The sequence below is a fragment of the Oryctolagus cuniculus genome, chromosome 3, assembly GCF_051225735.1.
Source record: "Oryctolagus cuniculus isolate XC-2025 breed Fujian yellow rabbit chromosome 3, ASM5122573v1, whole genome shotgun sequence".
Lineage (NCBI taxonomy): Eukaryota > Metazoa > Chordata > Mammalia > Lagomorpha > Leporidae > Oryctolagus > Oryctolagus cuniculus.
The window spans coordinates 6,160,572-6,175,973 of NC_142869.1; the positions used below are offsets into that span (position 1 = coordinate 6,160,572).

Genomic DNA, 15,402 nt, shown 5'->3' on the forward strand with positions numbered 1-15,402 from the left:
CTCCCTCCAACCTGCCACCACACCTACACCTCTGGATCCTTTAGCATCCTAAGACAACTCCTGAGCCCCTGGAGGAAGCGTAACCAGTAACTGAGAGAGAGATGCCGTCTTTCAACTACCTCTCCCTCCCCGGCCCAGCGGAACCAAAATAACTCAGAGGGCGGTGCTCAGATCCAACTGCAGCACACTACCTCTCTGGGGAACTAGCTCGAACTGTAAATGACTCACAACCCAGACTTTTTTAATACCAAAATATCAGTATCGCCACCAATCCTGGTACCAAAAATACGGGCGTTCAGAACAGCAGCCAACATACACGTCTCACCCCACGTTCACCACACACGGCAGTAACGCGTGGGTTCACCAGCTCTTCCCCTTCCAACTGCACAGTCTAGGGACTCTGGCTTGAAGTCTTACCTTAGCTTTCTTTTTTTTTTTTTTTTTTTAGAGATTTATTTATTTACTTGAAAGGCAGAGCTACAGAGAGAGGCAGAGAGAATGAGATGGCCAAATTCTGCTGGTTCACTCCCCAAATGGCCACAACAGCCGGAGCTGCGCCTATCCGAAGCCAGGGGCCAGGATTTTCTTCCGGGTCTCCCACGTGCATGCAGGGGCCCAAGGACTCGAGCCATCTTCTACTGCTTTCCCAGGCCATAGCAGAGAATGCCAGCAAGTAGGTGGCAGCTTTACCGGCTATGCCACAGCACCAGCCCCTTACCTTCACTTAAAACAGGGCACACAGAGAGAAGCGCACTGTGAGAAAGCCCAGGGAGGAGCCTTTCCCAGTTACACTCCTACCAAGAAGCCCATACACTGCAAAAGAACCGAGAGCCCATCAGAGCTCACCACCCATGACCCCATTTCCTGAGAGAAAGCCATCTGACTGTAATGCGGTTATTTCTGTGGCCATCTTTTCCTGTCCCCATTGGTGACAAATGAGATCAAAGAAAAAATGAGTGGAAATTAATTTGCATAAGAAATAAAATATGGCTTGAGACAAATAAAACCTGATATCCTACGGCATGCGTGGGGAACCTTGTTTCTGCCAAGGGCCATTTGGATATTTATAACGTCTTTCCCGGGCAATACAAAATTAACAACTTAAAAAGTAGTCTCGGGGCCGGCACTGAGGCATAGCGGGTCAAGCATCTACCTGCGGTGCCAGCATCCCATATGGGCACCAGTTTGAGTCTCAGCTGCTCCACTTCTGATCCAGCTCCCTGCTGATGGCCTGGGAAAGCAATAGAGGATGGCCCAAGTGCATGGGCCCCTGCACCCACACAGGAGACCAGGAGGAAGTTCCTGGCTTCAGATCAGCCAGGCTCCGGCCATTGCAGCCATTTAGGGAGTAAACCAGTGGATAGAAGACTCTCTCTGTCTCTCCTTTTCTCTGTCTATAACTATACCTCTCAAGTAAATAAACAAATCTTAAAAGGAGAAAAAAAAAAAAAAAAAAAAAAAAAACAGTAGTCTGCTGGGGCTGGCATTGTGGCACAGCAGTGTAAGCCAATGCCAGCACCCCACAGGAGTGCCGGTTTGAGTCCCAGGTATTCCACTTTTCAATTCAGCTCCCTGCTAACATGCCTAGGAAAGCAGTGGTAGATGGCCCCTGCCACCCCCATCGGAGATTCAGATGGAGTTCCAGGCTCTTGGCTTTGATCTGGCCCAGCCCTGCTCCAACTACTGCAGCCATCTGGGGAGTGAACCAGCAGAGGGAAGATCTCTCTGTCTCTCCCTCTTTCCCTCTAACTCTGCCTTTCAAATAAATAAATCTATTTTTAAAAATTAGCCTATTTTTTAAAAATTAGGTTTTTTGAATTCCAAGTCCTGCCTGTAGCTGCCTTGGCAGGGCCAGGTCAAATGCTTTTGCAGGCCCTACATGGGCCATGAGCTGGACACTCCCCACACCTGTGGGTATTATAAACAAACTAGATAGAAACGACAGGTCTGAGAGTCGCTGCATGGGCTGCTCTCACACACCGCACGCGCCGTGCCTCACCTTCGCAGTTTTGGCATAGTACAGTGTCCGCCCTCGAAGCTTGAAGTACCTCCTTTTTGATCGCTGGAATGAGTTGTTCTGTTTGGTCAGCATCCCCTCTTTAATGATGGTCTGAAAGGACACAAACATATTCATGAACTTGCGTTCTAAGCTGCCCTTTGGGGCGGGTGTTGTGCAACAGCGGGTTAAGCTGCTGCTGGGGACACCAGCATGCCTTAAGGAGCTCCTGGTTCGAGCTGCAACTACTCTGCTGCCGACCCAGCTTTCTGCTGATGGAATCCGGGCAGGCAGCAGGTGATGCCCCTGTGCTTGGCCACCCACCACCTGCGGCGAGACTCGGATGGAGCTCCTGGCTCCTGACTTTGGCCTGGCCCAGCCCTGGCCATTGTAACCATTTGGGGAGTGAACCAACAGATGGAAGATCTTTTTCTCTTATTCTCTCTCTCTGTAATTCTACCTTATAAATACATAAACCCAAAAAAAAAAAAAAAAAACCTTTTTAAAAAATGTATTAAGGTGCCCTTTGGCTGGTCCAGCTGAGAAACACCTTGTCAAGATCAGCGTAATCAGGTCTCTAATGGGCTGAACGGCTTCACCGAGAAATCATTTCCCACACTCTAACAGCCCTTCACCAAGTGCTGCTGGGGAAGAAGGGGCACGCCAGTTCTCTCCGGGTGCCTGCATGCCTGGAGGACGCGAGGTCAGCAGTGCAAGGTGTGGCCTGGGCAGGCAGAAGGGCAGCAAGGGCCGCTGAGGCCCCCAGGACTGCAGGACACTGGGGCCTGGGGCCAGTGCATCCTCCGACCACAGCATTTGCTATTTTCCAGCCTTTCTTGGCCCTGTCTCTGTGTTCTCTGGCCTCCTGCCATTTCTCAGGATCTCGCTGCCAAAACTGTGGACATCCGCTGCTCCGGAGCGGAGCGCAGCCCCGCCTGTGCCCTTCTCGGCCAGCTCCACCATGCACGGGCCGGCATGTGCAGCTGCAGCCACTGGGCAGACAAGTGTGTCAAAGTCCCTGACACAGCCCCCACCCAGTACATCTGCCAAAGCCACCACATAAGAGGAGATGTCTCTCACAAGAAGCCAGCACTCACCTCGGCCAGGTAAAGCCAAGAACAGGGGCATGGCGCCCCTGGATCTGCCCCCTCCCCTCTGCAGTCCCGTGCGCAGACTCCTACTGGGACTAGTGAGCCCCGCCCGCCACTCGCAAGTCAAACGCTCGAGGAGCTGCTTGGTCTGGTCGTGAGACCCTGGGAGCCACTCGGAGGCACCACGTGGTCAGGCTAACAGGACATACCGGGAGCAGGAGCGCCCTCAGTCACACCTCCTACACGATGCCTAGCGAACGTCCACACCACAGGGAGGCTCCGCGTGGAAACGGAGAACCTACGACGTTCTGTTCAAGGACGAGCACACTGATTCCAAGAAGGATTTGTCTAATAGCTCAATCATATGTAGCTTTACAGTTTAAGTAATGCTTACAGCTACCTGCGGTAAAACCCGCACAAAGCCATCACAGAAACCGCACGTGGGCATGGAAGCCAGCACACAGGGGCTGCCGGGACCTCCATGTGCGGAGGATCGGGACAGAGAACACGGAAGCCCCAGCTACAAGAGGACAAGAAGACAGGTACCGGATCAGCACCCAGTGCCTCAGGGCTCCTCCCCTAGTCCTCCTGTGGCGGCACAGTGGGGAGGCAGCGGGGACAGACAGGCCAACACTCACCCCAAGTGCCCACTATGACGGGGCCAGCTTTCAGTGCTGGCCTAGTGACACAAACAGCAGCCCTTCCCAACTCCCTGGAGATCACCCTGGAGGGATGCTGTGGCTTACCCCTTCCCCTCTGAGGAGGCCATCTGCCCTTTCTCCCAGGTAATTAGAGTGCCAGGAACAAAGAAGAGAGGCACACACTACCCGGGACCAAGGAAGAAACACACGGCAGGCTACGGTGACTAGCCTCTGGGTCCAGGGCTGAAACAGGACCGGGAGGACCCTCGGCAGAGGGAAAGCCCCGGCCTCTGGGACGGAGGGGCTGGGAACAGGGGTTTATTTCCAAACACCCCTGTCAGATCCAGAAGCACACAGGGTGACAGTGGGGATGCAGGAAGGCCAATGCACAGAAGCCACCTCTCCTCACCCCCTCATCTTCCTTACCTCTGCAAGAGACAGAATCGCTTCCATTGCTTTCCTAAATGCAAATTAAAAAAAAAAAAAAAAAAAACCATACACACACACACACACACACACACACCCCAAGCAGAAACTCAGGAAAGTTATACTAAGATATCTTTAAAGGACAGATGCTGGAGTATTTTTTCTTGCAATTCCTGCTACCCATCCCATACATAAAAGGAAAAGCTAAATTAAAGCACACCACTCCGGCACGCACACAGGCACGCACACAGGCACGCACACAGGCACGCACTCCGGCACACACACAGGCACGCACACAGGCACGCACCCATCTCTCAGACAGCGGATGAGAGCCTGCGATCGGGGAGCTGCTGCTCTATTTATAGAAGCAGAGTGCTCAGAAAAAGACTCGGTGGGTTTCAGCGGAAAAGGCTGGGGAAGAGATAAAGACCAGTATTTTTCTGACGCGCTCTCAGAAACTCCATCTCTTCTCATTCACTGCTCGTGAATACTACAGATATGAGGCAGAATTATTTTTAAACACTCAGGGGAAAGCAGTGAACTGAAAGTGGTCAAGGAAACAACACCCCTAACTAATCCATGCTTTGCACCTGGCGGCCTGCAAAAGGCACCCACAGGTAAGGCCACTGGGCAGGCAACCCTCCCGACCCCACAGAGGGGAGCGGTCACATGTCTAGTGCATAGCTCCTTAGGTTCTGTCGGGTCAACTCTCTCTCTCTCAGACACATCTGCACACACAGGCCCCAGAAAAACACTCAGCAACCAGTCAGATAAAGGACAGCGACTCCACTCAGCCCCACCGTAGACCAGAAACAACCCCAGCATGGGATCAGAGTGACGAAGCAGGCAGATATGAACGCTGAGCCTAGTGTGGCCTGGAGCCCACAGGTCGGAGACCTCCTGGGTACCTGCCGCAGGGAGAGCACAGGCCTCCAGTGGTCTCTGCTTAAACCCAAGATGGCTCTGGACATACCCTTTGGAAAGGGGTGAGCAGAGCAAAGTCCAGAACAGACTCCAAGAGCCCTGGCCAAACGCCTCCTACCTGGAGCCCTGTGGGTAAAGGACGCAGCGAGGCCCTGTCCCAGGTGAGTGTGCCTCTCGCTGAGCCGGAAGCAGCTGTCTCCCTCCTGCCTCCCTTCCCCTGCTCCTTCCTTGACCCAGCAGCCACATGGCTAGTGCAGGGCATCGTGCTGTGTTCCGAGGGCCGCCCGACAGGAACTCGGGCCAGAAGCCCGGCGTGTGTACCCAGGGCACAGGGAAGTGGGAGGGACAGCGGTACACGGCCGGTCTCAGGAGACAAGCAGGTATCAGAGCTGACTGGGTGCCAGGGAGGGCACGGCCGGCCCCAGATCACCACGTGGCTGCCACCACACAGGCTGTAGCTGGCCCTGAATCGCGGAGCGGTGACTGAGAAGTCACCTGGGGCCACAGAGTGAAGCAGGGAGGCCAACAGCGCACTCCACAAACTCTTGTAGAGTGGAGTAGAGTGCGAGGCAAGAGAGGTGGGCACGGGCGGGAGAGATGCTCACCCAGACGACCAAGCAGCAGTGAGTGAGGGGAGGGACACAGCAGGCCGGGGCCGTGGGCCGCGTTCTAGAGAGGCTGAATCCACGGCCAGGCGCCGGCTCTGTGGAGCTGCAGTACCAGAGCAAGTCTGGGGTAGAAGATGCTGCTACAGAGCCCTACGGAGGAGACAGGGGAAGAGAGGAGGCCCAAGGTCACCACCATCAGGGGCAGGAAGACAAAGGGAGGGCCAAAAGAGAGTGAGGAGACGATGGCAGGGATCCAGGAGAGACGAGAGAGTACTGCAAAGACCGACCATGGAGGTCAGGTACAGCAATGAGCTCATCAGTGAGGGCTGGGAGGAAGCCGAGGGCCCAGCCAGAGCAGACTGGGTGACCCGATGGCGGGCAAAGCCACGCCAGTCACACTGAGTATGACAGGAAGCTGAAAGAGAATCAAAGATGGTAGGGTTTTTGTAGTGTGCTAGTCTCTGTTTACAAACGTGAAATCATAACAGAAATGTCATATTTCAACTTTTTTCTGTCATGATATATTATCAACATAGTCCATATTTTTTAAATATTTACTCCTAGGGCCAGCGCTGTGGCATAGCAGGTAAAGCCTCCACCTGCAGTGCCAGCATCCCATATGGGCATCAGTTCGAGTCTCGGCTACTCCACTTCCAATCCAACTCTCTGTTATGGCCTGGGAATCCAGTGGGAGATGGCCCAAGTCCCTGGACCCCTGCACAAACGTGGGAGACCCGGAGAAAGCTCCTGGCTCCTGGCTCCAGATCAGCACAGCTCCAGCCGTTGCGGCCATTTGGGGAGTGAACCAGCGGATGGAAGATGTCGCTCCCCCATTCGCGGAGGAACGACACCAGACCCTGCGCTGTTCTTTTATCTGCTCGGCTCTTTCCCGGGTTACCTCACTCGCAGAGGAACAACGCCGTCCCGGGTTAGCTGCCGGCCCCCCACCTCCGCGGAGGGGCGGCACCCCCCCTACCCCACCCCACCCCCCGCCCCCACTTTCCCCGCTTCCGCGGAGGGGCGGCACACCGCCGGCCGGCTCTCTCGGGGGCTGCTCAGGTGTTCCTCAGGTGTTCCTGGTGCATGTTGTCTCTCTCCTCCTTTATAGTCCTCTTCCACCAATCCCAACTCTGCTACCCACACGCCGAGTACGCTGCTCTCCTCCAATCAGGAGCAGGATCAGCTCCTGCAGCTTATCAGTCAAACTGATGGGGGCAGCTGCATAGAAGTTGTTTGGTCCTCCCCAGCGCCATATTGTGGGAGATCAGATGCATAGAATTAGTCCTAGTTCCAGTAATTTAGTCTAGTCTCAGTTGCTCCCCACAGGAAGATCGCTCTCGCTCTCTCTCTCTCTCTGCCTCTGACCCTCTGTGACTCTGCCTTTCAAATCTTTAAATATATTCTCTTATTTTTTGAAAAGCAAAATGACAGAGAGATCTCTCCCTGATGGTTCACTCCCCAAATGTCCGCAAGAGCCAGAGCTGAGCCAGGCCAATGCCAGGAACCAGGAACTCAGTCTGGGCCTCCCAAGTGAGCGGCAGGGACCCCAGGACTCGAGCCATCACCTGCTGCCTCTCAGGGTGCATTAGCAGGAAGCCGATGGGAAGTGCAGGTGCCAGGACGCAAACCTTCGTTCCATTATGGGATGCAGGCATCCCCAGTGGCAGCTCAACCCAATGCACCACAATGCCTGCTCCCAGAAAGTAATTTTTGTACATTCTGTATACATGTGCACTGCATCATTCAGCCGAGTCCAGCTTGCTCAATACCTCCAGCAATGCTTCAATTCCTGTAACTAAATACCTGCATATGTCCTCAATACACCTTACCACAAACCGCCAGAAGTGGAACCTGGGGATCAAAGATGCCCCCAAAACAGACTCCTGCAGACCAAAAAGCCTGATGTGCGAGAGGTGGCAGCGCAGGTCGGGGGTGAGGGGAGGCAGTCCTCCGTCACGGGGCGGAGACAGCAGACCAGCTAAGGGGAAGCCTCTGCCTCCTCCCTCACACACCTGACACCCCAGTGAGGTCCAGCTGGGTTCCGGATGTCATGCAAGACACAAACATCACAACTCTCACTGGACAACACAGGAGAATTGCTTCATGCCTACAGAATCGGGAAAGGCTATTATGTAAGATTAGAAAAACACTGAGCATAAGCTACCACTACTAAACTCAACCATTACAACAGAGAGCCCCTGCTCACCAAAAATACTTCAAAAAGAAAGAAAAGCCATGGTCTGGGAGGAAGTGTGTGCGCAGCTGCCAACTGCTACAATCAGTGACCAGAATACGCAGATGACACCACAGGACAACAAAAAAGAAAACTGGCAGAAAGCACGCCCCAGTGCTCATCAGAAGGGCAAGGTGCCGCGCAGGCAGGCTGCTTAGCCTCGGGGCACGTGGCAGGAGGGCACACGCGCTGGCACTCAAGTGCTCTGCCTGGCGCACAGGTCCACCAGTGGGCAGTTCATGACCGCACATCAAGAGGCACATGGATACCATCTGTGCTGTTCTACATGTAAAACGATGAAGGAAAAATAAAATCAATCAATCAAGGGCAGGCGTGGGCCTTGACCGAGGAGTTGAGATGCTGACTAAGACGCCCACACCCCAGAGCAGGCATCTGGCACAGCAGTGAGGAAGCCACTTGGGACACTCACGTCCCATATCAGAGTAGTGGCTTCCAGTCCCAGCTCTGCTCCTGATTCCAGCTTCCTGCCAATGCACACCCCGGGAATGCTGCCAAGATGGCTCAGCTAACTGGATCTCTACTACCTTCACGGGAGACCTGGACTGAACTCTTAGCTTTCATCTTAGGCCTCGGCCAGCCCCAGCTGTCTCAGGCAATTGGGGTATGAACCAGTGGCTAGAAGGTCTCTGTCTCTCTGCCTTTCAAACAAATAAAATAAACAAATCTAAAGAAAACACCCACATCCCCTATCAGAGTACCTACATTTGCTGCCCTACCCCCAGCCCCCAGGGCTCCTGACTCCAGCTTCCTGCTTATGCAGGCTTGGGAGGCACTCTGATCGGGCCCCTGCCACCCATGTGGGAGACCTGGATTGAGATTCCAGCTCCCAGCTTTGGCACTACTCCTCCTCTAGCCATTGGAGGCATTTGGGAAAGTGAACAGATGGGAGCTTGCTCTAGGTGTCAAAGAATTCACAGATGTAAAATCTTACGGGGTTGTGTCACAGAAGGTTAAGCACTGTGGCTCAAGAAGTTAAACTGCCACTTGTGACAGCAGCATCCCTATCAGACTGCCAGCTGGGAGTTCTGGTCGCTCTGCTTCCAATCCAGCTCCCTGCAACTGTGCCTGGGAAAGCAGAAATGCCCCTGCTACCTGTGTGGGAGGCCCAGATGGAGTTCCAGGCTCCTGGCTTTGACTTGGCCCAGCCCTAGGTGTTGTAGATATTTGAGGAGTGAACCTGCAGGTCAGCAGGTGGAAGATCTCAATATCTATATATCTCCCCCCTTCCTCCCCATCATCCCATCTTTCAAACAAATGAAAAAATGTACTTTTAAAAAAAGGAAAAGCAAAGCACCTCCAATGGGGCAAGGCTGAGGGAGCAGTGGTCAGCCAGGACACAGGTGTCACAGGCAGACACGTCGGGAAATGGGGGAGAAGAAATAAATAACAGGATAAAGAAGAATGTGAGCCAATGTTCACTTCAGCAATTATTTGTCCTTGACAAAATACACCTTTCAATTTCACAAGGTCCCCCCAAAAAAGTGGAAATATCAGCATAAGAAATGAATACACATACTAAAAGAACAATTAAAATGTTTCAGTAGAAACTTTAAATTTCCATGAGCATCTTTACCTCTATTTGTCTTTTAACAGAACATATGAGTCAGACACTAATGTTGCAATTAACAAACAAGAAAACTGGTCAACAGAGACCGAGTTTGCCTGTCCGAGGTTAAACAGCTACTCCCAAATCAGATGGCATCTCAGGCCATCACCACACGGCTTCTATGGAAGACTTGCAGCTATGACCACACATCCCAACACCAACCAACCACAAAGCCATCTGCTCACAAGCCCTAAGGCAAAGGCAACATATTCAAGGACCTGCATTTCTTCTGAACACTGCTGCCTAACACACCCCATGTCTACCACACACCCAGGAGCCACCAGACCAGGCTGAACCTCACTCATCTGAAAAACCAAAACCTCACCTGCACTGACAGCCAAAACTTTTTAATTAATTGATTTTAAAGGCAGAGTAACAAAGGGAGAGAGAGAGATTTTCCATCCACTGTTTCACTCCCCAAATGGCTACAACAGCTAAAACTAGGTGATCCAAAGCCAGGAGCGTCCTTTTGGTCTCGCAGGTAGGTACCGGGGCCCAAGGAACAGGGCCTTCTTCCACTGATTTTCTAGGTACAGCAGCAGGAAGCTAGATCAGAAGTGGAGCAGCCAGGACTCGATTTAGCGCCCATACGGGATGCTGGTGTTGTAGGCAGTGGCTTTATCCACTGCAGCACAACACCAGCCCCCATCCATAACTTTTTGAACATGACATTGAAAAGTTTCAGAACTTGGAACTTATCAGATTTCAAATTTTCAAATTTGGGACAGTGAACTGGTAAAGTCCATGCAAACATTCCAAATGCTGAAAAACTCCGAAACCTTAAAACACTACTCACTGGTCCATGCACTCCAACCTTTATTTCCATTTTGTAGATTAGGAAATAGAGGGACTTCATGAAGTAACTCACACAAGGCCTGTAGAAGGTCAGCAAATGGCAGACGCGGGATGCAAACTAGGGTCTAGAGAGCCAGGCCAAGAGCACTTGATGGCAAAGTGAAGCTGCAGCGTAACAGTCTGGAAACTCTGACTTAAATCATCAAAGCAAAAGCAAATTCCAAACACAGCCAAGCTCACCCGACTCAGAGCTGCCCGCGACCTGCCACAACCACCTCCCTGAATCATCCGGCTCAGCACATGGCCCAGAGGCTGAGAGGGCCGCAACAGGATGTTCTACACCTCACGTCTCTGTAGCATCAACCACCACAGGACCACAGGAGAGGGCAAAGCAAGGCACATCTGGGAGCTGCTGTGCTCGAGAACCGATCTCAGCGCCACAGGGCTAAGCCCTCCAGCTTCCACTGCCACCCAATAAAAAGGAACCCATTCTAAGTTGTTTTCCCAACAACCCCAAAACACCAACCCAAAGAAAAAGCCAGCCATTACTTTGTTACCAATAAAGAAAACTGAATTTCCCCCTTTGTCCTATCCTGATTTCCCTCCTTTGATACACTGCCACCAAGACTAAAAGCGACCACACCCTGCAGCCTGCACAGTGGCGCAGTAGGTTAATCCTCGGCCTGCGGTGCTGACATCTCATATGGGCGCCGGTTCGAGTCCCAGCGGCTCCTCTTCCAATCTAGCTCTCTGCTATGGCCTGGGAAGGCAGTGGAGGATGGCCCAAGTCCTTGGTTCCCTGCACCCTCGTGAGAGACCTGGAGGAAGCTTCTGGTTCCTGGCTTCAGATCGGTGCAGCTTCGGCCATTGTGGCCATTTGGGGAGTGAACCTGGAGATGAAGACCTCTCTCTCTCTCTGCCTCGCCCTCTCACTGCCTGTAACTTTACCTATCAAATAAATAAATAATTTTTAAAAGATTTGTTTTTTTGAAAGGCAGCATTACAGAGAGGCCGAGGCCGAAAGAGAGAGAGAAAGAGGTGTCTTCCTTCCACTGGTTCACTCCCCAAATGGCCACAACAGCCGGAGCTGCACTGATCCAAAGTCTGGAGCCAGGAGCTTCCTCTCGGTCTTCCCACGGGGATGGCAGGGGCCCGAGGACTTGGGCCATCTTCCACCGCTTTCCCAGGCCACAGCTGGATCAGAAGTGGAGCAGCCGGGACTCGAACTGGCGCCTTAATGAATGCCAGCCCTGCAGGCGGTGGCTTTACCTGCTACACCTCAGTGTCGGCCCCATAAATAAAATCCTAAAAATACAAAAAGTGACCACACCCAAAGCCCCTGTGCCCTTAAAGGCTCCCTTTAGTGGAAGGAAATGCTCACTCCTTCAAAGGGAAGAAGGAACGAACCAGAGAGCAACAGAGAGCAACAGAGAGCAAACGGAGAGCAAACAGAGAGCGGCCCCCGGTGCGTGGTGCAGGCTAAGTGCCCCTGCAACACTGGCATCCCTTCTTGCTCTCCTCTCTGTCTGCCTTTCAAATAATAAATAAATAAATAAATAAAAAGTGGCCCCAAAATGAAACGCCCAAATCCCCACAAGACTTGCTCCTAGCCCTGTGCCTCTTTGGGAGCTCACACCCACTTCCTCAGCAGAGTGGCCATTCTCTTCCTGTGCTATGGTAGACACCGCCCTCTCTCTGATACACCAGATCCCCTCACCACAGTGCTGGCTACCCCGCACATCAGTCCTGGGCGAAGGGACTACACAGAAGTCCCCCTGAGGGAGGCGGGGACGAGCGGCTCTGCTGGCATTCGGGAACATGCGGCTTCAACTCTCCTTTTTGCCTCCCTTAAATGGGAACCCAAAACCTAGTGCTGCTGCAGCCACACTGTGGCCATGAGGTTGCAAGCCTGGGCCATGATGGCACCGGGGAGCAGCTGCAGGCACTCCTATCTGATAACCACTGTCTACTCCAATCCAGGGCTGACTGCTAGTGTCCCCGAGATGCAAGGTAGCACACCTAAACACACCTCAGCTCCAACCACTCTCCTTCACCGACCACTCACTCACGCGCTCCCCCAGCAGCACTGCTTCACCTGAGACAGTGAGGAGGCTCCGCCCCCCTCCTCAGCACCTCTGCCACTTCCTTAGTCCAGACCCCTCCTCTAGGCTTAAAGCACCCACTTCTCTCTGTGCATCAGCACCTGCCAGGACCACTGTGTCAGAACCCGAAACGCCTGTGGAACATGCAGCCTGCTGCTCCACTCCCCGGCCCCTGAATCCTGGCCTGGCCAGACTGCCCTGCGTATCTGAATCACCCCAGCACCCCGGGAAGAGCTGTACTGAGCACCTTTGTTGACAAGCACCATGGGGAATCAGCATTCCTCCATTCTCTACCCATCTGTCCTCCAGCTGCTGCCACAGTGGGGCCTCCATCCCACTGCATCTGGTAAGAGCTGAGACCCACTGAAACCACAATCAGTGGGGGAGGGGTGCACAGCCACAACTCAAATAAGCACCAGGTCCAAGCACCTGCAGCGCACCTCCCCCCCACACATACATATTCATTCATTCTCTCTCTCTCTCTTTCTCTCTCTCTCTCTGTCACTTCCCTCAAGGCCCTGAGACCCCGGGGCTCCGCCCCCCATCTGGGGCCCTTCACATCACGCTTTGGAATACACTCTCTCCTCGGCCCCTCTTCTTCCTGCTGGAAAACCACTAAAGCCTGGAGACTCCAGTCAAGTGCCAACACCTGGGGCAGCCGTGTGCTCTGCCCTGCAGGTCCGCAAGCCTCCCCTCACCAGACCGTCTACTCTGAGTGGGGGCGTTTTCCAGAACACCAAAAAGGGCTGATAGCCCTGATGTACAAGCTTCTAAAACTGAAAGCCAAACAAGACCGCAAGCCGGGGGAAATATGAACAAGCGTTTCCCAGAATTAGAATCCCAATGGCCTGGGACTGCGCAGTGGCCGGGGGTGCAGGCAGCTTGCTGCCCAGGCAGCCACGTGGAGCAGTCTGTGTCCGGGCTGCTCTGCTTCAGACTCCGCTCCCTGCGAACGTGCCCGGGGAGTGTGCGGGAAGTTGGCTCCCGTACTTAGGCCCTACCACCCAAGTGAAACCGGAACAGAGTTCCTGGCTCCTGACCTGGCAGCTGCAGCCATGGGGGAGTGGACCACTGGATAGAAAATATCTTTCTCTGTAACTCTTCTTTAAAGATAAAAATACAAACAGCCCCTGAAAGGCTAAAAGATGCTCAGCCTAGCTCCAAACAAATTAAAACTACACCAGCGATTGTGTTAAGGTGGCAGAGCAGGGCGGGAGCTTCCTGCTCTAGTCTAGGAGAAGATAGCTTTAAAAAAGTAGAAAGAATGTGGTTGCAGGAAAGAGGGAGAAAAGAGCAGAGGAAACTCTATGCAAATTGGAGGGACACAGTGGACCTACGAGGAGGGCGTGGACACCCACAACTCAGGACCCAGCAGCCGAGAGCCTCCACACCAGCGCTGGAGAGTGACGTGAGACCAGACTGCAGCAGCCCAAGCCACTGGCAAAAAAGCCACAGGAAGAGCCTAGAGGAATCCAGCTTGGAGCCCAGTCCAGGACAGTGTACCTGCCAGACTAGAGGAGAAGAAACAAAGGGGGGGCACGTGTTCCCTCTCCCCATCACCTTGTAGCGGCATCCTGTAACAAGCTGACAGAGAGCAGGCGCCATTTTGGACATACGCAACAGCTACACCAGCTTGTGTCCACGCCCAGCAACGAGCCAAGCTGAGAGTCCTGTGTCTGGTGGGGAGAACAGACCAGGAGCTGGGTGCTCATGACTGTGGGAGGCTTGTGTGCCAGGACTGTGAAAACACTGAGGCTGCGTGGGAGGACTCAGGGTTGGCTGGGACTCTGGGCAGTCACGGGGAGGCTCCACAGCTCAGGGCTCCCTGGTTCCCTGGCGAGGGACACTGCTGGGGAATCCGAGCTCACACTGAGGACTGCACAGATCCTTCATGTGGTCCTTGTGGCAGAGCAGATGAATAATATACCCACTGGGGCCAGCCCAGGCCCCTGTCTCCTTTGAGGAGAGGAGCTCAGCTGAGTCTATGCCAACAGACAAGAACAAATCACCCCACTGATTAAAAAAAAGAGAGAGAAAGAGAGAGTTTTACCATGCCCATCCTGGTGTGTCACCTCAGACATGCCCTTCACCATGGAGCACTGAACAGAGCTCCCTGGCCATACCCACCACACACCTCTAGATATTCCCTGAAAGCAGACACTCCACTAATCCACAGAGACATAGTCCAAAGATAAAAGCCACCACAGCAAAAAAATAAAGAAGGAACCAACAAATGTCTCCACAAATGCCAAATAACAAACACACCAATTCAAGAAACAAGAATAAGGAACACGACACAATGCTCCCAAAAGAACACAACACTTCAATACTAGATTGTGAAGACGATGAGATTGAAGAAATGCCAGAAATATCATTCAAAAAATTGATAAGATTACTTAGAAGTAATCAGGGCCAGTGCCGTGGCTCACTAGGCTAATCCTCCACCTGCGGCGCCAGCACCCCGGGTTCTAGTCCCAGTTAGGGTGCCGGATTCTGTCCCAGTTGTTCCTCTTCCAGTCTAGCTCTCTGCTGTGGCTCAGGAAGGCAGTGGAGGATGGCCCAAGTGCTTGGGCCCTGCACCTGCATGGGAGACCAGGAGGAAGCACCTGGCTCCTGGCTTTGGATCGGCACAGCAAGCCTGCCATAGCGGCCACTTGGGGGGTTGTTGCTCCCCCTCTTCGCGGAGGAACGACACAGGACCCTGCACTATTCTTTTGTCTGCTCGGCCCTTCCCGGGTTTGCTGCTGGTTCTTCCCGGGTTGGCTGCCGTCCCTTCCACCTCCGTGGAAGGGCAGTTCCCCCTGCCACTTTCCCCACTTCCGCAGGGGAGCGGCACACCGCCGGCCGGCTCTCTCAGGGGCTGCTCAGATGTTACCCGGATGTTCCCCTTAGATGTTCCTGGTGCATGTTCTCTCTCTCCTCCTTTATAGTCCTCTTCCACCAATCCCAACTCTGCTAC

The 15,402-nt window shown here is 53.4% G+C and overlaps 1 protein-coding gene across 6 annotated transcripts in view; it reads right to left on the reverse strand.

Annotated features, from left to right (window-relative positions):
* DGKD (diacylglycerol kinase delta) overlaps positions 1–15,402 on the reverse strand; it is a 114,886-nt gene that overhangs the window by 68,191 nt on the left and 31,293 nt on the right. For 5 of the 6 annotated variants that reach the window (XR_016231367.1, XM_051834165.3, XM_089328899.1 and 2 more), the window contains exon 2: positions 2,000–2,110. The exons of the other annotated variant lie outside the window; for it this stretch is intronic. Coding sequence is in view for 3 of the 5 variants with exons in the window: in XM_051834165.3 (XP_051690125.3) it covers positions 2,000–2,110 (111 nt within the window). In the remaining 2 variants the exon portion in view is untranslated. The remainder of the gene's footprint in view (positions 1–1,999; positions 2,111–15,402) is intronic. 6 annotated transcript variants of the gene reach the window in all.